This window comes from Colletes latitarsis, chromosome 13 (genome assembly GCF_051014445.1).
Source record: "Colletes latitarsis isolate SP2378_abdomen chromosome 13, iyColLati1, whole genome shotgun sequence".
In the NCBI taxonomy this organism is placed as follows: domain Eukaryota; kingdom Metazoa; phylum Arthropoda; class Insecta; order Hymenoptera; family Colletidae; genus Colletes; species Colletes latitarsis.
In genome coordinates, this window is record NC_135146.1 from 11,096,745 (window position 1) to 11,119,807 (window position 23,063).

A 23,063-nucleotide genomic window follows, 5' to 3' on the forward strand; every position below is an offset into this window, starting at 1 on the left:
TTTTATTAGAATTAGTAATCTGTGATAATTGTAATTATCGAAACAAAATTACTCAAATTTCCAGTCTATATTAAACTTTTATATTTTTTGGTTTGCTCTAATTTGAAACTAATTTCTTTTCTCGTGCTTCAAAAAAGAAATCTCTCAATTTGCAAAATATATCATTTCTAATAGTTTAATAAATATTTCATATTAAAAATAACAGGGTGAAGGAAAATGCTACTTATGAATAATACTTTTATTAGAATTAGTAATCTGTGACAATTGTAATTATCGAAACAAAATTACTCAAATTTCCAATCTGTATTAAATTTTTATATTTTTTGGTTTGCTCTAATTTGAAACTAATTTCTTTTCTGGTGGTCGATAGCTTCAAAAAAGAAGTCTCTCAATTTTCAAAATTTATCATCTTCAATAGTTTAATAAATATTTCATATTAAAAATGACAGGGTGAAGGAAAATGCTACTTATGAATAATACTTTTATTAGAATTAGTAATCTGTGACAATTGTATTTATCGAAACAAAATTACTCAAATTTCCAATCTATATTAAACTTTTATATTTTTTGGTTTGCTCTAATTTGAAACTAATTTCTTTTCTGGTGCTTCAAAAAAGAAATCTCTCAATTTGCAAAATTTATCATTTCTAATAGTTTAATAAATATTTCATATTAAAAATAACAGGGTGAAGGAAAATGCTACTTATGAATAATACTTTTATTAGAATTAGTAATCTGTGACAATTGTAATTATCGAAACAAAATTACTCAAATTTCCAGTCTATATTAAACTTTTATATTTTTTGGTTTGCTCTAATTTGAAACTAATTTCTTTTCTCGTGCTTCAAAAAAGAAATCTCTCAATTTGCAAAATATATCATTTCTAATAGTTTAATAAATATTTCATATTAAAAATAACAGGGTGAAGGAAAATGCTACTTATGAATAATACTTTTATTAGAATTAGTAATCTGTGACAATTGTAATTATCGAAACAAAATTACTCAAATTTCCAATCTATATTAAACTTTTATATTTTTTGGTTTGCAGTAATTTGAAACTAATTTCTTTTCTCGTGCTTCAAAAAAGAAATCTCTCAATTTTCAAAATTTATCATCTTCAATAGTTTAATAAATATTTCATATTAAAAATGACAGGGTGAAGGAAAATGCTACTTATGAATAATACTTTTATTAGAATTAGTAATCTGTGACAATTGTATTTATCGAAACAAAATTACTCAAATTTCCAATCTATATTAAACTTTTATATTTTTTGGTTTGCTCTAATTTGAAACTAATTTCTTTTCTGGTGCTTCAAAAAAGAAATCTCTCAATTTGCAAAATTTATCATTTCTAATAGTTTAATAAATATTTCATATTAAAAATAACAGGGTGAAGGAAAATGCTACTTATGAATAATACTTTTATTAGAATTAGTAATCTGTGACAATTGTAATTATCTAAACGAAATTACTCAAATTTCCAATCTATATTAAACTTTTATATTTTTTGGTTTGCTCTAATTTGAAACTAATTTCTTTTCTCGTGCTTCAAAAAAGAAATCTCTCAATTTGCAAAATTTATCATTTCTAATAGTTTAATAAATATTTCATATTAAAAATAACAGGTTGAAGGAAAATGCTACTCGTGTATAATACTTTTATTAGAATTAGTAATCTGTGACAATTGTAATTATCAAAACAAAATTACTCAAATTTCCAGTCTATATTAAACTTTTATATTTTTTGGTTTGTTCTAATTTGAAACTAATTTCTTTTCTCGTGCTTCAAAAAAGAAATCTCTCAATTTGCAAAATTTATCATATCTAATAGTTTAATAAATATTTCATATTAAAAATAACAGGGTGAAGGAAAATGCTACTCGTGTATAATACTTTTATTAGAATTAGTAATCTGTGACAATTGTAATTATCTAAACAAAATTACTCAAATTTCCAGTCTATATTAAACTTTTATATTTTTTGGTTTGCTCTAATTTGAAACTAATTTCTTTTCTCGTGCTTCAAAAAAGAAATCTCTCAATTTGCAAAGTTTATCATTTCAAATAGTTTAATAAATATTTCATATTAAAAATAACAGGGTGAAGGAAAATGCTACTTATGAATAATACTTTTATTAGAATTAGTAATCTGTGACAATTGTAATTATCGAAACAAAATTACTCAAATTTCCAATCTATATTAAACTTTTATATTTTTTGGTTTGCTCTAATTTGAAACTAATTTCTTTTCTCGTGCTTCAAAAAAGAAATCTCTCAATTTGCAAAATTTATCATTTCTAATAGTTTAATAAATATTTCATATTAAAAATAACAGGGCGAAGGAAAATGCTACTCGTGTATAATACTTTTATTAGAATTAGTAATCTGTGACAATTGTAATTATCGAAACGAAATTACTCAAATTTCCAGTCTATATTAAACTTTTATATTTTTTGGTTTGCTCTAATTTGAAACTAATTTCTTTTCTCGTGCTTCAAAAAAGAAATCTCTCAATGTGCAAATTTTATCATTTCTAATAGTTTAATAAATATTTCATATTAAAAATAACAGGGTGAAGGAAAATGCTACTTATGAATAATACTTTTATTAGAATTAGTAATCTGTGACAATTGTAATTATCGAAACAAAATTACTCAAATTTCCAATCTATATTAAACTTTTATATTTTTTGGTTTGCTCTAATTTGAAACTAATTTCTTTTCTCGTGCTTCAAAAAAGAAGTCTCTCAATTTGCAAAATTTATCATTTCTAATAGTTTAATAAATATTTCATATTAAAAATAACAGGGTGAAGGAAAATGCTACTCGTGTATAATACTTTTATTAGAATTAGTAATCTGTGACAATTGTAATTATCGAAACGAAATTACTCAAATTTCCAATCTATATTAAACTTTTATATTTTTTGGTTTGCTCTAATTTGAAACTAATTTCTTTTCTCGTGCTTCAAAAAAGAAATCTCTCAATTTGCAAATTTTATCATTTCTTATAGTTTAATAAATATTTCATATTAAAAATAACAGGGTGAAGGAAAATGCTACTTATGAGTAACAATTTTATTAGAATTAGTAATCTGTGACAATTGTAATTATCGAAACAAAATTACTCAAATTTCCAGTCTATATTAAACTTTTATATTTTTTGGTTTGCTCTAATTTGAAACTAATTTCTTTTCTCGTGCTTCAAAAAAGAAATCTCTCAATTTGCAAATTTTATCATTTCTAATAGTTTAATAAATATTTTATATTAAAAATAACAAGATGAAGGAAAATGCTACTCGTGTATAATACTTTTATTAGAATTAGTAATCTGTGACAATTGTAATTATCGAAACGAAATTACTCAAATTTCCAATCTATATTAAACTTTTATATTTTTTGGTTTGCTCTAATTTGAAACTAATTTCTTTTCCCGTGCTTCAAAAAAGAAATCTCTCAGTTTGCAAAATTTATCATCTTCAATAGTTTAATAATTATTTCATATTAAAAATAACAGGGTGAAGGAAAATGCTACTTATGAATAATACTTTTATTAGAATTAGTAACCTGTGACAATTGTATTTATCGAAACAAAATTACTCAAATTTCCAATCTATATTAAACTTTTATATTTTTTGGTTTGCTCTAATTTGAAACTAATTTCTTTTCTCGTGCTTCAAAAAAGAAATCTCTCAATTTGCAAAATTTATCATTTCTAATAGTTTAATAAATATTTCATATTAAAAATAACAGGTTGAAGGAAAATGCTACTCGTGTATAATACTTTTATTAGAATTAGTAATCCGTGACAATTGTAATTATCTAAACAAAATTATTCAAATTTCCAGTCTATATTAAACTTTTATATTTTTTGGTTTGCTCTAATTTGAAACTAATTTCTTTTCTGGTGGTCGATAGCTTCAAAAAAGAAGTCTCTCAATTTTCAAAATTTATCATCTTCAATAGTTTAATAAATATTTCATATTAAAAATGACAGGGTGAAGGAAAATGCTACTTATGAATAATACTTTTATTAGAATTAGTAATCTGTGACAATTGTAATTATCGAAACAAAATTATTCAAATTTCCAATCTATATTAAACTTTTATATTTTTTGGTTTGCTCTAATTTGAAACTAATTTCTTTTCTCGTGCTTCAAAAAAGAAATCTCTCAATTTGCAAAATTTATCATTTCTAATAGTTTAATAAATATTTCATATTAAAAATAACAGGTTGAAGGAAAATGCTACTTATGAATAATACTTTTATTAGAATTAGTAATCTGTGACAATTGTAATTATCGAAACAAAATTACTCAAATTTCCAATCTATATTAAACTTTTATATTTTTTGGTTTGCTCTAATTTGAAACTAATTTCTTTTCTCGTGCTTCAAAAAAGAAATCTCTCAATTTGCAAAATTTATCATTTCTAATAGTTTAATAAATATTTCATATTAAAAATAACAGGGTGAAGGAAAATGCTACTTATGAATAATACTTTTATTAGAATTAGTAATCTGTGACAATTGTAATTATCGAAACAAAATTATTCAAATTTCCAATCTATATTAAACTTTTATATTTTATGGTTTGCTCTAATTTGAAACTAATTTCTTTTCTCGTGCTTCAAAAAAGAAATCTCTCAATTTGCAAAATTTATCATCTTCAATAGTTTAATAAATATTTCATATTAAAAATAACAGGGTGAAGGAAAGTGCTACTCGTGTATAATAATTTTATTAGAATTAGTAATCTGTGACAATTGTAATTATCTAAACAAAATTACTCAAATTTCCAATCTATATTAAATTTTTATATTTTTTGGTTTGCTCTAATTTGAAACTAATTTCTTTTCTCGTGCTTCAAAAAAGAAATCTTTTAATTTGCAAAATTTATCATTTCTAATAGTTTAATAAATATTTCATATTGAAAATAACAGGGTGAAGGAAAATGCTACTCGTGTATAATACTTTTATTAGAATTAGTAATCTGTGACAATTGTAATTATCGAAACGAAATTATTCAAATTTCCAATCTATATTAAACTTTTATATTTTTTGGTTTGCTCTAATTTGAAACTAATTTCTTTTCTCGTGCTTCAAAAAAGAAATCTCTCAATTTGCAAAATTTATGATTTCTAATAGTTTAATAAATATTTCATATTAAAAATGACAGGGTGAAGGAAAATGCTACTCGTGTATAATACTTTTATTAGAATTAGTAATCTGTGACAATTGTAATTATCGAAACGAAATTACTCAAATTTCCAATCTATATTAGACTTTTATATTTTTTGGTTTGCTCTAATTTGAAACTAATTTCTTTTCTCGTGCTTCAAAAAAGAAATCTCTCAATTTGCAAAATTTATCATTTCTAATAGTTTAATAAATATTTCATATTAAAAATAACAGGGTGAAGGAAAATGCTACTCGTGTATAATACTTTTATTAGAATTAGTAATCTGTGACAATTGTAATTATCGAAACAAAATTACTCAAATTTCCAATCTGTATTAAACTTTTATATTTTTTGGTTTGCTCTAATTTGAAACTAATTTCTTTTCTCGTGCTTCAAAAAAGAAATCTCTCAATTTGCAAAATTTATCATTTCTAATAGTTTAATAAATATTTCATATTAAAAATAACAGGTTGAAGGAAAATGCTACTCGTGTATAATACTTTTATTAGAATTAGTAATCCGTGACAATTGTAATTATCTAAACAAAATTATTCAAATTTCCAGTCTATATTAAACTTTTATATTTTTTGGTTTGCTCTAATTTGAAACTAATTTCTTTTCTGGTGGTCGATAGCTTCAAAAAAGAAGTCTCTCAATTTTCAAAATTTATCATCTTCAATAGTTTAATAAATATTTCATATTAAAAATGACAGGGTGAAGGAAAATGCTACTTATGAATAATACTTTTATTAGAATTAGTAATCTGTGACAATTGTAATTATCGAAACAAAATTATTCAAATTTCCAATCTATATTAAACTTTTATATTTTTTGGTTTGCTCTAATTTGAAACTAATTTCTTTTCTCGTGCTTCAAAAAAGAAATCTCTCAATTTGCAAAATTTATCATTTCTAATAGTTTAATAAATATTTCATATTAAAAATGACAGGGTGAAGGAAAATGCTACTCGTGTATAATACTTTTATTAGAATTAGTAATCTGTGACAATTGTAATTATCGAAACGAAATTACTCAAATTTCCAATCTATATTAGACTTTTATATTTTTTGGTTTGCTCTAATTTGAAACTAATTTCTTTTCTCGTGCTTCAAAAAAGAAATCTCTCAATTTGCAAAATTTATCATTTCTAATAGTTTAATAAATATTTCATATTAAAAATAACAGGGTGAAGGAAAATGCTACTCGTGTATAATACTTTTATTAGAATTAGTAATCTGTGACAATTGTAATTATCGAAACAAAATTACTCAAATTTCCAATCTGTATTAAACTTTTATATTTTTTGGTTTGCTCTAATTTGAAACTAATTTCTTTTCTCGTGCTTCAAAAAAGAAATCTCTCAATTTGCAAAATTTATCATTTCTAATAGTTTAATAAATATTTCATATTAAAAATAACAGGTTGAAGGAAAATGCTACTCGTGTATAATACTTTTATTAGAATTAGTAATCCGTGACAATTGTAATTATCTAAACAAAATTATTCAAATTTCCAGTCTATATTAAACTTTTATATTTTTTGGTTTGCTCTAATTTGAAACTAATTTCTTTTCTGGTGGTCGATAGCTTCAAAAAAGAAGTCTCTCAATTTTCAAAATTTATCATCTTCAATAGTTTAATAAATATTTCATATTAAAAATGACAGGGTGAAGGAAAATGCTACTTATGAATAATACTTTTATTAGAATTAGTAATCTGTGACAATTGTAATTATCGAAACAAAATTATTCAAATTTCCAATCTATATTAAACTTTTATATTTTTTGGTTTGCTCTAATTTGAAACTAATTTCTTTTCTCGTGCTTCAAAAAAGAAATCTCTCAATTTGCAAAATTTATCATTTCTAATAGTTTAATAAATATTTCATATTAAAAATGACAGGGTGAAGGAAAATGCTACTCGTGTATAATACTTTTATTAGAATTAGTAATCTGTGACAATTGTAATTATCGAAACGAAATTACTCAAATTTCCAATCTATATTAGACTTTTATATTTTTTGGTTTGCTCTAATTTGAAACTAATTTCTTTTCTCGTGCTTCAAAAAAGAAATCTCTCAATTTGCAAAATTTATCATTTCTAATAGTTTAATAAATATTTCATATTAAAAATAACAGGGTGAAGGAAAATGCTACTCGTGTATAATACTTTTATTAGAATTAGTAATCTGTGACAATTGTAATTATCGAAACAAAATTACTCAAATTTCCAATCTGTATTAAACTTTTATATTTTTTGGTTTGCTCTAATTTGAAACTAATTTCTTTTCTCGTGCTTCAAAAAAGAAATCTCTCAATTTGCAAAATTTATCATTTCTAATAGTTTAATAAATATTTCATATTAAAAATAACAGGTTGAAGGAAAATGCTACTCGTGTATAATACTTTTATTAGAATTAGTAATCTGTGACAATTGTAATTATCTAAACAAAATTACTCAAATTTCCAATCTATATTAAACTTTTATATTTTTTGGTTTGCTCTAATTTGAAACTAATTTCTTTTCTCGTGCTTCAAAGAAGAAATCTCTGAATTTGCAAAGTTTATCATTTCTAATAGTTTAATAAATATTTCATATTAAAAATAACAAGATGAAGGAAAATGCTACTCGTGTATAATATTTTTATTAGAATTAGTAATCTGTGACAATTGTAATTATCGAAACGAAATTACTCAAATTTCCAGTCTATATTAAACTTTTATATTTTTTGGTTTGCTCTAATTTGAAACTAATTTCTTTTCTCGTGCTTCAAAGAAGAAATCTCTCAATTTGCAAAATTTATCATTTCTAATAGTTTAATAAATATTTCATATTAAAAATAACAGGGTGAAGGAAAATGCTACTTATGAATAATACTTTTATTAGAATTAGTAATCTGTGACAATGGTAATTATCGAAACGATTTTTTTTTTACTAATTCAGCGCCAATTGATTTCGTTCCGGAAGTGTTTAGAAACTGGTTTGTATTTATTTTGTTTGCAGTTAGTGTCGATTTGGAGAAAGTTGTAGAAATTCCGTTTCAAGCACGAACGTCTTGACTGCTTTTGTTTCGTGGCTCGATTTTTATTTGGAAGCCGTCTACCCTTTTGAGAATGATGTCGACCTTCAGCCGGAAGTCCTTTTCTGTGAGGTCCGACAGGACCCTGTAGTTCCGCAGAATCGTCGACAATAAAACCTTCAACTTCAACATAGCGTATTTCCTTCCCACGCACGATCTACGTAAAATCGCAATTTGATCTCAAAAAATATTTCTCAGAGCCTTAATCGAGAGAAAATAAAGAATTTTTGAAATAGTATCCTCTTACACGACACTTTCATGTTTATTAAATTGTTTAAATGTGATATTTCGTTTTATTTACGTGTTAAAAAATATTCGTAGCTCACCTGGGCCCTGCACTGAAGGGGATGAAAGAATAGTAATGCCTGTTCTGCATTCGTTCTGGTAAAAAGTTGTCAGGATCGAATACGTCAGCGTTTGGGTAGAATTCTTCTAATCGGTGAACCTTGTAGGGTGAAATTAGAACTGTGGAACCCTTTGGTAAAACGTAATTTTTAGTCGCTGTAAAAAATAAACAATATTGTCAAATTGGTCTTCTTTTGGTTAATATTCAGTAGAGCAAGTATTTAATGACGTTTTCGGGGTTGTTTGATGGAAAATTATTCGGAAATTAAGTTTTTATATTGTGGTATAGTTTTTAGAATGAGAGGTAATTTTAGTATTCTATGAAATTTGGTAATTTTAAATTGTATAAACTTTTGGTGATTTTTAGTGGATGTAAATAATTTAGAAATTTAGTTTCCATATTTTAATATGTTTTTTAGAATTTTATTATTCTATAAAATTTGATAATTTATAATTTTACAACCTTTTGGTAATTTTCAGTAACTGTAAATAATTCATAAATTAAGTTATCATATCCCAATATGCTTTTTACAATTTTATTATTCTATAAAATTGTAAAATTTGAAATTGTAGAATCTTCTGGTAATTTTCAGTGGCTGTAAATAATTCAGAAATTAAGTTTCCATATTCCAATATATTGTTTAAAATTTTTATTATTCTATAATTCCAATATATTTTTTAAAATTTCAATATTCTATATATAATTTAACATCGTACAACCTTTTGGTATTTTCAGTGGCTGTAAATAATTCAATTAAGTTTCCATATTCCAATATATTGTTTAGAATTTTTATTATTCTATAATTCCAATATATTTTTTAGAATTTTATTATTCTATAAAATTTGATAATTTAAAATTGTACAATTTTTTGGTAATTTTCAGTGGCTGTAAATAATTCAATTAAGTTTCCAAATTTCATTATATTTTTTAGAATTTTATTATTCTATAAAATTGTACAATTTTTTGGTAATTTTCAGTGGCTGTAAATAATTCATAAATTTAGTTTCCATATTTTAATATATTTTTTAGAATTTTATTATTCTATAAAATTTGATAATTTAAAATTGTACAATTTTTTGGTCATTTTCAGTGGCTGCAAATAATTCAGGAATTAAGTTTCCATATTTTAATATATTTTTAAAAATTGAAGATAAATTTTATTATTTTATAAAATTGTACAACCTTTTGGTAACTTTCAGTGGCTGTAAGTAATTCAGAAATTAATTTTCCATATTTTAATATATTTTTTAGAATTTTATTATTCTATAAAATTTGATAATTTAAAATTGTACAACCTTTTGGTAATTTTCGATAACTAATTCAATTAAGTTTAATAATACTTTACTAATTCAATTAAGTAAATAATTCAATTAAGTTTCCAGATTCCAATATACTTTTTAGAATTTTATTATTCTATAAAATTTGATAATTTATAATTTTACAACCTTTTGGTAATTTTCAGTGACTGTAAATGATTCATAAATTAAGTTTTCATATTTCAATATATTTTTTAGAATTTTATTATTCTATAAAATTTGATAATTTAAAATTGTACAACCTTTTGGTAATTTTCGATAACTAATTCAATTAAGTTTAATAATACTTTACTAATTCAATTAAGTAAATAATTCAATTAAGTTTCCATATTCCAATATACTTTTTAGAATCTTATTATTCTATAAAATTTGATAATTTATAATTTTACAACCTTTTGGTAATTTTCAGTGACTGTAAATAATTCATAAATTAAGTTTTCATATTCCAATATGGTTTTTACAATTTTATTATTCTATAAGATTATAAAATTTAAAATTGTACAATCTTTTGGTAATTTTCGATGACTGTAAATAATTCAGAAATTAAGTTTCCATATTCCAATATATTTTTTAGAATTTTTATTATTCTATATTCCAATATATTTTTTAGAATTTTATTATTCTATAAAATTTGATAATTTAAAATTCTACAACCTTTTGGTAATTTTCGATGACTGTAAATAATTCAGAAATTAAGTTTCCATATTTTAATATATTTTTAAAAATTTAAGATAAATTTTATTATTCTATAAAATTGTACAACTTTTTGGTAATTTTTGATGACTGTAAATAATTCAAAAATTAAGATTCCATATTTTAATATATTTTTAAAAATTGAAGATAAATTTTATTATCCTATAAAATTGTATAATTTAAAATTCTACAACCTTTTAGTAATTTTCGATGGCTGTAAATAATTTTGAAATTAAGTTTCCATATTTTAATATATTTTTAAAAATTGAAGACAAATTTTATTATTCTATAAAATTGTACAACTTTTTGGTAATTTTCGTTGACTGTAAATAATTCAGAAATTAAAATTCCATAATTTAATACATTTTTAAAAATTGAAGATAAATATTAGTCTATAAAATTGAATAATTTAAAATTGTACAATCTTTTGGTAATATTCGATGACTGTAAATAATTCAATTAAGTTTCCATATTCCAATATATTTTTGAGAATTTTATTACTCTATAAAATTTGATAATTTAAAATTGTACAATTTTTTGATAATTTTCAGTGGCTGTAAATAATTCAGAAATTAAGTTTCCATATTCCAATATATTTTTAAAAATTGAAGATAAATTTTATTATCCTATAAAATTGTATAATTTAAAATTGCACAATCTTTTAGTAATTTTCGATGACTATAAATATTTCAGAAATTAAGTTTTCATATTTCAATATATTTTTTAGAATTTTATTATTCTATAAAATTGTATAATTTAAAATTGCACAATCTTTTAGTAATTTTCGATGACTATAAATATTTCAGAAATTAAGTTTTCATATTTCAATATATTTTTTAGAATTCTATTATTCTATAAAATTCTATAATTTAAAATTGTGCAATATTTCGATAAGATGTAATTTTTAATAACTGTAAAAAAGAAAGGACAATATCATCAAACCTGTCCCCTCACCATTAATATTCACTATAGCAAAGATAAATTTTCAAACACAAAAAAGGACAAATGATTCATCAACGAAATTCTAATTTCCTCAGAACAAAATTTTATTATCATATAAAATGTGATATTTACCAATATTTCGATAAGATGTAATTTTTAATAACTGTAAAAAAGAAAGGACAATATCATCAAACCTGTCCCCTCACCATTAATATTCACTATAGCAAAGATAAATTTTCAAACACAAAAGACAAATGCCCCATCAACGAAATTCTAATTTCCTCAGAACAAAATTTTATTATCATATAAAATGTGATATTTACCAATTTGTACATCCTCTTTGAGCATCCTCGCGATAGCTGGCACAGGTGGAAAGAGTCTCAGAGTCTCAAGAATCACTCTCTCGAGATATTTCATCCTCAAAGTGTCTTGAAACGTGCAGGGCCTGTTAGATCCTTCGAAAATCTCGTCGAGTTCATCGTACACTCGTTCCTATTATCATTCCAATGTACATAAAATTACATTCAAACCTGAAACTATCTGAAACTATCTGAATCGGTCAAAAACTGATATCGAAGTCGATAGATATCGACTCGAGGAAACAATACTCGAGCAACCATGGAGCAATACGACCTTCGAGGTTAGGGGGAATACATTTTTCGTGTAAATATGGGAGACGTAGTACGCGGGAAGAGTTTGTTTATAAGAATGTGCCAAATGTGCCACACCAGCGATCCAAATGGTAAACACAGAGTAGGCCCAAATCTTTTTGGGGTTGTGGGCAAAACCTGCGGTAGTAAGTACTCACATTTAACATTTAATTATTTCGTGAGTGTTGAAATATTTATTTTCTTGCGATTTACTGGTGAGATTCTTCAGAATTTTATTTCTCGTTAATTGCACGTTGACATATTTAGCTAACCCAGGGTTCAACTACACCGAATCTATGAGGACAAAGGGCATCGTGTGGAACGAGTCCACGCTAAACACCTACTTAGAGTTCCCCATGAAGTTTATTCCTGGCACAAGAATGGTATTCAATGGCATAAGAAAGGAGCAAGATCGAAAAGATATAATAGCGTATTTAGCGACGTTGAAATGAAAATTCAAACTGCATTTTACGTGTGAAATATTCTACAGTGGCGTGAAACGTGTTACAGTATTGATCAAATGGAAGTAAACGATTACGATTAAAGATGTCAAAGCTATTATTACTTGCAGAGGTATTTTTCTATGTTTATTTCGCTCACCTGGATGGCTTGGTGTATGCCAAGAGCGCAGAGAACGAAACTGGAACCTGCAGCTGTGGTATCATGGCCCTAAAAAATTATAAACAAATGTTAGAAGTGGATTAGTGACATTAGAAAATAGATTGTGGGTGTTTATGAATTTTTGGCGGGAAATTTTTATTCTCAGAATTATCGAGACAACGAAACCTCCATTTTGTTCTGTTAACACTAGATTTAAGGGCATTGAGAGAACGTATATTTATTGATACCTTTCGTGTTGATGATTGCCTTGAAATACGATTTTTTAATCAATCGAATTCGTTAAAAAGTTATTAACGTTTACAGTTTCACCAGTAATGAATTTTTTTCTCGAAAGTGCGTAGGATTTCGGGGGTATGTCTATTCACCAAAAATGATTGCAATTGACCCCCGCAACTGAAAATAATTTTTCCAAAATGATTTGCAATTTTTTTTTTTTTCGTCGAAAATTTCATATCTTTTTGAATTTTTTTCTAGAAAGTGTGTAGGATTTTGGGGGTATGACTGTTCACCAAAAATGATTGTAATTGACCCCTATAGCCAAAAATATTTTTTTTAGAACGATTTGAAATTTTTTAATTTTCGTCCACCTACCCCCTGTCGATTTTTCATAAAAATTCGTTTTTGATTTTTAGTAATTTTATTTGACGCCCTACAGAAAAGTTGTCTAATACTTTTTGGTAGGTATCCATGAGCTCTACTTCAGAAAAAAGTTTCATTGAAATAGATTCACTATTATAGGAGTTATGGCTATTTGAAAATTGGACCATTTTTATGGGGGTTTCCTCATTTTGCGAGGTCAAGGACCAACTTTTCGAATATTTTTACAATTTCTACATATTCTCTATCAAAATACGCGTCGTTTGCTTTTTTGAACATTAAAATCGTCCAATCCGTTCAGAAGTTATGACATTTTAAAGATTTGCATGAAATTTCAGGGAGGCATTTCTGACCTCACATTAGATTTTTGGTAAAGAATTTTTTTTACGAAAATGCGTAGCATTTCGACGATATGTCTGTTCACCAAAAATCATTGTAATTGACCCCTGTAACTAAAAATAATTTTTTTAGGATGATTTGAAATTTTTTAATTTTGTCAAAAAGATTCACACCTACTCGAATTTTTTTCTCGAAAGTGGTTAGGATATCGAGAGTATGTCTATTGACCAAAAATGACTATAATTGACCCTTGCAACTAAAAATAATTTTTTTAAGATGATTTGAAATTTTTTAATTTCGTCAAAAAGTTTCACACCTTCTCGAATTTTTTTCTCGAAAGTGATTTGGATTTCGGGGGTATGCATAATGACCAAAAATGATTGTAATCGCCCACTGTAACTAAAAATAATTTTTTTAAGATGATTTGAAATTTTTTAATTTCGTCAAAAAATTTCACACCTTCTCGAATTTTTTTCTCGAAAGTGGTTTGGATTTCGAGGGTATGTACAATGACCAAAAATGATTGTAATTGCATACTGTAACTAAATATAATTTTTCCAGAACGATTTGAAATTTTTGAATTTAATTGTTAATAACTTTTTAACGAAGCCTCCATCAACAAATTGGTATTCTTGATTTTCGTCTTATTTTGGCCTCTAGAATCCACCATTAAAATTTTTCCAAGAGATGGCCGAACACCCTGTAGAAGCATCTTAAAATATTAAATTTTAAATATTGCAATGCAAGGGTACAAATATTATTTATTATTATTAGCTAAAATAATTATCTGTAATCATAAGATTTATCAATATAGAAGCATCTCTTAAAATATTAAATTTTAAACATTACAATGCAGTGGTAAAATATTATTTATAGCTAAAACAATTACCTATAATCTGAAAATTTATCAACATAGAAGCATCTTAAAATATTAAATTTCAAATATTGCAATGCAAAGTTTCAAATATTTATATCATATATTTACTGCTACCTTCCATTTTGACGATTGCTTTAAAATACGATTTTTCTTTTAATTAGAACATGCATTCACACCAATGCATCAATCAAATTCAAAATAAGTTAAAAAATAATATTTACGTGCTCTGCAATTTTAAATATGGAATTTAACATCCCTCAAATCGACAGCTTCCGTAAATCTAGTGTTAATTACGAATTATATTCAATTTCTATGGCTTGCAAGATGGCGCTTTACTCGAGTGGAATCCCCAAAATGGAGCTCGCCACGCGGCCACGTTGAATCTCGTGCATGTATATTAATATCAAGCTTTATTTTAATTATTTTCATACCTCTGAAATTCTGAAAATTTATCAATATTGGAAGCATCTTAAAATACTAAATTTTAAATATTCCAATGCAAGTAGTATATTTACTGCTACCTTCCATGTTGACGATTGCTTTAAAATACGATTTTTCTTTTAATTAGAATATGCATTCACACCAATGCATCAATCAAATTCAAAATAAGTTAAAAAATAACATTTACGTGCTCTGCAATTTTAAATATGGAATTTAACATCCTTCAAATCGACAGCTTCCGCAAATCTAGTGTTAATTACGAATTATATTCAATTTCTATGGCTTGCAAGATGGCGCTTTACTCGAGGGGGATCTCCAAAATGGAGCTCACCACGTGGCCACGTGGAATCTCATCCATGTATATTAATATCAAGCTTTATTTTAATTATTTTCATACCTCTGAAATTCTGAAAATTTATCAATATTGGAAGCATCTTAAAATACTAAATTTTAAATATTCCAATGCAAGTAGTATATTTACATGATACCTTCCATGTTGACGATTGCCTTAAAATACGATTTTTCTTTTAATTAGAACATGCATTCACACCAATGCATCAATCAAATTCAAAATAAGTTAAAAAATAACATTTACGTGCTCTGCAATTTTAAATATGGAATTTAACATCCCTCAAATCGACAGCTTCCCTAAATCTAGTGTTAATTACGAATTATATTCAATTTCTATGGCTTGCAAGATGGCGCTTTACTCGAGGGGAATCCCCAAAATGGAGCTCGCCACGCGGCCACGTTGAATCTCGTGCATGTATATTAATATCAAGCTTTATTTTAATTATTTTCATACCTCGAACATTATGGTATCGACTTCCTCTTTGACCTCCTCGTCCGTGAGATTAGAACCACTCCTAGCAAGCTCCAGCATTAGATCCAAAAAAGCTAGCCTCTTCTTCTCCCCCACATCGTTGTCGTCGATGTCGTCCAAATCGTCCCTGACATAGTGCATTTTTGTTTCATCTTTCACCTCTGAACTCGAATCATTCTTCTGCAGAGTTTCTTGGTAATTTACACTCTCGTCCACGCTGCTCTTTTCGTAATCTTCTTTCTTCTTTTTGATCACTTTCGTGGTCAAGCTGTGAATAGTATCGAGCAGCTTCTTCTGTTGCTTCGCGTAATTTGAGAATTGGAAAAGAAAATCGCAGCGCAGGTTCAGTTGATATTGACGACGATGTATCAAATCGCACATTCTGTATTAAGAAAATTTATTCAAGCGTGTTTAAAATATTTTCAAGGAGAAATATTTTAATATTTGAATGGTTCTTACTTCATTACAGCCATGGCGTAATCGTAACCACATTTTTGTTTTTCTGTGTCTTTTAGCCCCATCGCTGTTTCCAATAAAATATTGACAGTGACTGCTGACAAGTAATCGTGGCAATCGAAATCCTTTCCCACTTTGTCGCGTAGTCGGATCACCAGGTCTCTGCTGTTTTCGTAAAACAGCGGAACGAACGATTTTAAGACGTTCAAATGGAACGTGGGTGCTATGATCTTCCGGTGGGTTCGCCATTTTTCACCGCTGCTGATTAACAAACCATCTCCCAGCCAAGGTTTGAAGAATCTGGGAAAATACGTGTTCATTTCAAATTCAAATTTTCTTGCATGTTTAAAGAGCAGGGTGAAATATTGCAATGCAAGGGTTGAAATATTATTTATTGTAAGGTAAAATAATTATGTGGAATTTGAAGATTTATTAATGTAGAAGAATCTTAAAATATTAAATTTTAAATATTGCAATGCAAGGGTTCAAATATCATTTATTGTTAGGTAAAATAATTATGTAGAATTTGAAGATTTATTAATGTAGAAGAATCTTAAAGTATTAAATTTTAAATATTACAATGCAAGAGTTGAAATATTATTTATTGTTAGGTAAAATAATTATGTAGAATTTAAAGATTTATTAATGTAGAAGAATCTTAAAGTATTAAATTTTAAATATTGCAATGCAAGAGTTGAAATATTATTTATTGTTAGGTAAAATAATTATTTGGAATTTGAAGATTTATCAATATTGGAAACATTTCAAAATATTAAATTTTAAATATTGCAATAGAGGGGTTCGAATAATATTTTTTCCTGGGTAAAATAATTATCTGTAATCTGAAGATTTATCAATATTGGAAGCATCTAAAAATATTAAATTTTAAATATTGCAATGCAGTGGTAAAATATTATTTATTGTTAGGTAAAATAATTATTTGTAATCATAAGATTTATTAATGTAGAAGAATCTTAAAATATTGAATTTTAAATATTGCAATGCAAGGGTTCGATTAATATTTATTGTTAGGTAAAATAATTATTTGTAATCTTAAGATTTATTAATGTAGAAGAATCTTAAAATATTAAATTTTAAATATTGCAATGCAAGGGTTCAAATAATAATTACTGCTGGATAAAATAATTATCTGTAACCTGAATAATAATCAATATTGGAAGCATCTTAAAATATTAAATTTTAAATATTGCAATGCAAGAGTTGAAATATTACTTATTGTTAGGTAAAATAATTATTTGTAATCTTAAGATTTATTAATGTAGAAGAATCTTAAAATATTAAATTTTCAATATTGCAATGAAAGGGCGGAAATATTATTTATTGTTAGGTAAAATAATTATGTGGAATTTAAAGATTTATTAATGTAGAAGCATCTTAAAATATTGAATTTTAAATATTGCAATGCAAGGGTTCAAATATCATTTATTGTTAGGTAAAATAATTATGTAGAATTTGAAGATTTATTAATGTAGAAGAATCTTAAAATATTGAATTTTAAATATTGCAATGCAAGGGTTCAAATATCATTTATTGTTAGGTAAAATAATTATGTGGAATTTGAAGATTTATTAATGTAGAAGAATCTTAAAATATTAAATTTTAAATATTGCAATGCAAGAGTTGAAATATTACTTATTGTTAGGTAAAATAATTATTTGTAATCTTAAGATTTATTAATGTAGAAGAATCTTAAAATATTAAATTTTAAATATTGCAATGCAAGGGTTCAATTAATATTTATTGTTAGGTAAAATAATTATCTGTAACCTGAATAACAATCAATATTGGAAGCATCATGAAATATTAAATTTTAAACATTGCAATGCAGTGGTCAAATATTATTTTTTGCTGGGGTAAAATAATTATCTGTAATCTGAAAATTTATCAATATTGGAAGCATTTTAAAATATTAAATTTTTAATATTGCAATGAAAGGGCGGATATATTATTTATTGTTAGGTAAAATAATTATGTGGAATTTAAAGATTTATTAATGTAGAAGCATCTTAAAATATTGAATTTTAAATATTGCAATGCAAGGGGTCAAATATTATTTATTATTGTTAGGTAAAATAATTATCTGTAATTTTAAGATTTATCAATATAGAAGCATGTCTTAAAATATTAAATTTTAAATATTGCAATGCAAGGGTTCAAATATCATTTATTGTTAGGTAAAATAATTATGTGGAATTTGAAGATTTATTAATGTAGAAGAATCTTAAAATATTAAATTTTAAATATTGCAATGCAAGAGTTGAAATATTACTTATTGTTAGGTAAAATAATTATTTGTAATCTTAAGATTTATTAATGTAGAAGAATCTTATAATATTAAATTTTAAATATTGCAATGCAAGAGTTGAAATAATATTTATTGTTAGGTAAAATAATTATCTATAACCTGAATAATAATCAATATTGGAAGCATCTTAAAATATTAAATTTTAAATATTGCAATGCAGTGGTCAATTATTATTTTTTGCTGGGTAAAATAATTATCTGTAATCTGAAAATTTATTAATATTGGAAGCATTTTAAAATATTAAATTTTCAATATTGCAATGAAAGGGTTCAAATATTATTTATTGTTAGGTGAAATAATTATCTGTAATCTGAAGATTTATCAATATTGGAAGCATCTTAAAATATTGAATTTTAAATATTGCACTGCAAGGGTTCAAATAATAATTACTGCTGGATAAAATAATTATCTGTAACCTGAATAACAATCAATATTGGAAGCATCATGAAATATTAAATTTTAAATATTGCAATGCAGTGGTCAAATATTATTTTTTGCTGGGTAAAATAATTATTTGTAATCTTAGGATTTATCAATATTGGTGGCATCTTAAAATAATAAATTTTAAGTATTGCAATGCAAAGGTTCAAATATTATTTATAGCTAAAATAATTATCTGTAATCTGAAGATTTATCAATATTGGAAGCATCTTAAAATATTGAATTTTAAATATTGCAATGCAAAAGTTCAAATATTATTTATTGTTAGGTGAAATAATTATCTGTAATCTGAAGATTTATCAATATTGGAAGCATCATAAAATATTTAATTTTAAATATTGCAATGCAAGAGTTGAAATATTATTTATTGTTAGGTAAAATAATTATTTGGAATTTGAAGATTTATCAATATTGGAAACATTTCAAAATATTAAATTTTAAATATTGCAATAGAGGGGTTCGAATAATATTTTTTCCAGGGGAAAATAATTATCTGTAATCTGAAAATTTATCAATATTGGAAGCATTTCATAATATTAAATTTTAAATATTGCAATGCAGTGGTAAAATATTATTTATTGTTAGGTAAAATAATTATTTGTAATCTGAAAATTTATCAACATAGAAGCAAATATTACATTTTAAATATTGCAATGCAAGGGTTCAAATATTATTATTATCTAAAATAATTATCTGTAATCTGAAGATTTATCAATAATAGAAGCATCATCAATATTGGAAGCATCATAAAATATTAAATAATTAAACATTGCAATACAAGGGTTCAAATATCATTTATTTATAACTAAAATAATTATCTGTAATCTGAGGATTTATCAATGATAGAAGCACCATCAATATTGAAAGCATCATAAAATATTAAATATTAAATATTGCAATGCAGTGGTCAAATATTATTTATAGCTAAAACAATTACCTGTAATCTGAAGATTTATCAATATGGACAGTGCTGCTGAGAATTATTTCAACATCTTGGGGATGATACAGGAAAATGAACAATTTCTTTCCTAGAAAGGCACGAACCACAGGTCCAAACACATCGTATTTTTCCAGTTCGTTCAAAACGTCATTTGGATGCACCCCAAAAGTTAATAACGCGTTCCCTATAAACGGTACTGTCTTTGGACCTGAAAAACAAATTGATAAATATAAATACACACAGCTCTAGTATATTTACATTTCACGTTTTACAAGCTTTCTTTACTGTAAAATAAAACAATGCAAGGTACAATATTTAACATTGTCAGAGACAATATTTTTAAAATGAAACTGATTTTAAATTTAAATTTTAAATATAGCATTCGAAATTGATTTATTAAAATTGATTTATTAAAATTGATTTACTAAAATGAATTTACTAAATATGGTACATATAATATTTAAAATTTAAATTTAAATCAATTTTAATAAGGAAGAGTGATTTAAATTATAGTATTTAAAATTTAAATTTGATTCAATCTTAGTAAAATAGTTTTCTAGTATAATATAGTATTCAAAATTAAAATTAATTTCAGTAAAATTTAAAATTTAAAAGTACATATTCTTTCGACATTTAAAATGTAACAGTCAATTTGCATGTTATCTTCCAATGAACTTCGAAATATTTCTCATAATTTCAATCATTAAGTCCACTTACCTGGAATTTTATTTCCTAAGCGAACTATTCGTGAAGTTTCGATATAAAAGTAGATGGCGACTAGGGTTGTAGTGATCGCGACGAGTAAATAGAAAACAGGCGTTTGACAGTACGATTGTGACAGTAATATCGCCTCCATTGCTAATGTTGCACTCGTGAAACTGTTCTATAAAAATAAAGAAAATAAAATACAATAATACAACACTTCTATTTTAATAATCACATACATAGTATTTGCGAATGATTTTGTTATTTATTTTCGTTGTTAGATTCCTATTATACTTACATTGCACAATATAGTTTGTGAACATTGAAGCAAACGATTCACGATTGTTTAACGTTTTCTGTAAACTTTGCTGTTGAATATCGGACGATTTTGACAAATTTTAAATAAACTAACTTTTGCACTGGATTACTTTTCCCGTAACGTACCACGCGTCTCAAAATTCACGAATATGAATAGTTTAAGCATCGACAGCTTTTATATTCTCGTTTGCATAAAGGTTTCCGTTGCTTTAAATTAATTATACGATGACCTTAACTTTCCCTGAGTAACATTTGCTTTGTAAATTGTCATTCTTATCGAATATTAACATAAATCAATTATATCTGCGTGAAAGTAGATATTACGATCTTTGCATATGGCGTACAGTGAGGTACTTCAAAGTTTCAAAAAGATTTCATCATCGAGCATTGTTTCTTAGAAAATTATTGGCAAAAGAAGTTTGAACATTGTCACGTTTATTTCATAATGATCAAAATTATTCTAGCATGTTATAAGAGTACCTAACGTAATTTTATCAATTGGTTAGGTTAAATAAAAATTGGGTGGTTAAAACATTGATATAGTTAATTAGAATTCTACAACAAGGTCAAGGTCATCGAGGTTACTTTAGAAAATGAAGCATTTATGGACGCCATTTTGAACTCTTTTCATGAAAGAAGTGTTCATTTCTTATGGAAGACCATAAATAGAATTTTTCATTTTGGTTACAGGAAAATAAACAATTTAGAATGTAGGATAAATATATTATATTGGTTTTCCTGTTTTATTATTTTATTATTTTATTATATTATATTATATTTTAAATGTTTGGTTGATCTAATGGATATATTTTATTTTTAAGTATCTGCAATTGTGGATTAGAATTTTTCAATTTGGTTACAGGAAAACCAAAAATGTAGAATGTAGAATCAATATATTATATTATATTTTAAATGTTTGGTTGATCTAATGGATATATTTTATTTTTAAGTATCTGCAATTGTAGATTAGAATTCTTCAATTTATTTACAGGAAAACCAAAAATGTAGAATGTAGAATAAATATATTATATTATATTTAAAATAGTTGATCTAATGGATATATATTTTATTTTTTAGGTAGCTGCAAGTGTGGATTAGAATTCTTCAATTTACTGACAGGAAAACCAAAAATGTAGATTGTAATTAAATAGATAGTAGATTGTAATTATTGAAAAATAAAAATGTGGAGAGTATAATAAATATATTATATTATATTTAAAATGTTTAGTTGATCAAATAGATATATATTTTATTTTTTAGGTAGCTGCAATTGTGGACAAGAATTCTTCGATTTATTCACAGGAAACCCAAAAATGTAGATTGTAATTAAGTAGATAATAGATTGTAATTATTGAAAAATAAAAATGTGGAGCGTATAATAAATATATTATATTATATTTAAAATGTTTAGTTGATCTAATGGATATATATTTTATTTTTTAGGTAGCTGCAATTGTGGACAAGAATTCTTCAATTTATTCACTGGAAAACCAAAAATGTAGAATGTAGAATAAATATATTATATTATAGTTAAAATAGTCAGTTGATCTAATAGATATATATTTCATTTTTAGGTTCCTGCAAGTGTGGACAAAAATTCTTCAATTTACTCAAACGAAAACCAAAAATGTAGATTATAATTATTGAAAAATAAAAATGTGGAGCGTATAATCAATATATTAAATTATATTTAAAATAGTCGATCTACTGGATATATTTTATTTTTTAGGTTGCTGCAATTGTGGACAAGAATTCTTCAATTTACTCACAGGAAAACCAAAAATGTAGAATGTAGAATAAATATATTATATTATATTTTAAATGTTTAGTTAATCTAATAGATATATTTTATTTTTAAGTATCTGCAATTGTGGACAAGAATTCTTCGATTTATTCACAGGAAAACCAAAAAATGTAGAATGTGGAATAAATATATTATATTATATTTTAAATGTTTAGTTAATCTAATGGATA

At 25.0% G+C, this 23,063-nt stretch overlaps 3 protein-coding genes across 5 annotated transcripts in view; 2 read left to right on the forward strand and 1 right to left on the reverse strand.

The window, feature by feature from the left end:
* The window catches only part of LOC143349514 (uncharacterized), a 31,069-nt gene extending 18,493 nt beyond the window's left edge, over positions 1 to 12,576 (forward strand). For 2 of the 3 annotated variants that reach the window (XM_076780838.1, XM_076780840.1), the window contains exon 12: positions 8,183 to 8,434. The gene's annotated coding sequence lies outside the window, so the exon portion shown is untranslated. Of the gene's footprint in view, positions 1 to 8,182; positions 8,435 to 12,472 lie in introns of those variants that run through there. The other variant, XM_076780839.1, reaches the window with a different exon arrangement.
* On the reverse strand, positions 8,205 to 21,223 carry LOC143349518 (cytochrome P450 4g15-like). The gene is made up of 9 exons (XM_076780844.1): positions 21,070 to 21,223; positions 20,784 to 20,949; positions 20,064 to 20,274; positions 16,363 to 16,659; positions 15,886 to 16,285; positions 12,806 to 12,874; positions 11,879 to 12,047; positions 8,585 to 8,759; positions 8,205 to 8,415 (listed from the first exon to the last, which is right to left on the reverse strand). Exons 2-9 carry the CDS (start codon positions 20,920 to 20,922, stop codon positions 8,220 to 8,222), a joined length of 1,656 nt encoding a protein of 551 aa, XP_076636959.1. The 5' UTR covers positions 20,923 to 20,949; positions 21,070 to 21,223; the 3' UTR covers positions 8,205 to 8,219.
* Positions 12,225 to 12,680, forward strand: LOC143349528 (cytochrome c). Its single transcript, XM_076780865.1, has 2 exons — positions 12,225 to 12,366; positions 12,479 to 12,680. The coding sequence occupies exons 1-2, from the start codon at positions 12,225 to 12,227 to the stop codon at positions 12,655 to 12,657; spliced, it is 321 nt and encodes a 106-aa protein (XP_076636980.1). The 3' UTR covers positions 12,658 to 12,680.
* Positions 21,224 to 23,063: the final 1,840 nt, after the last annotated feature.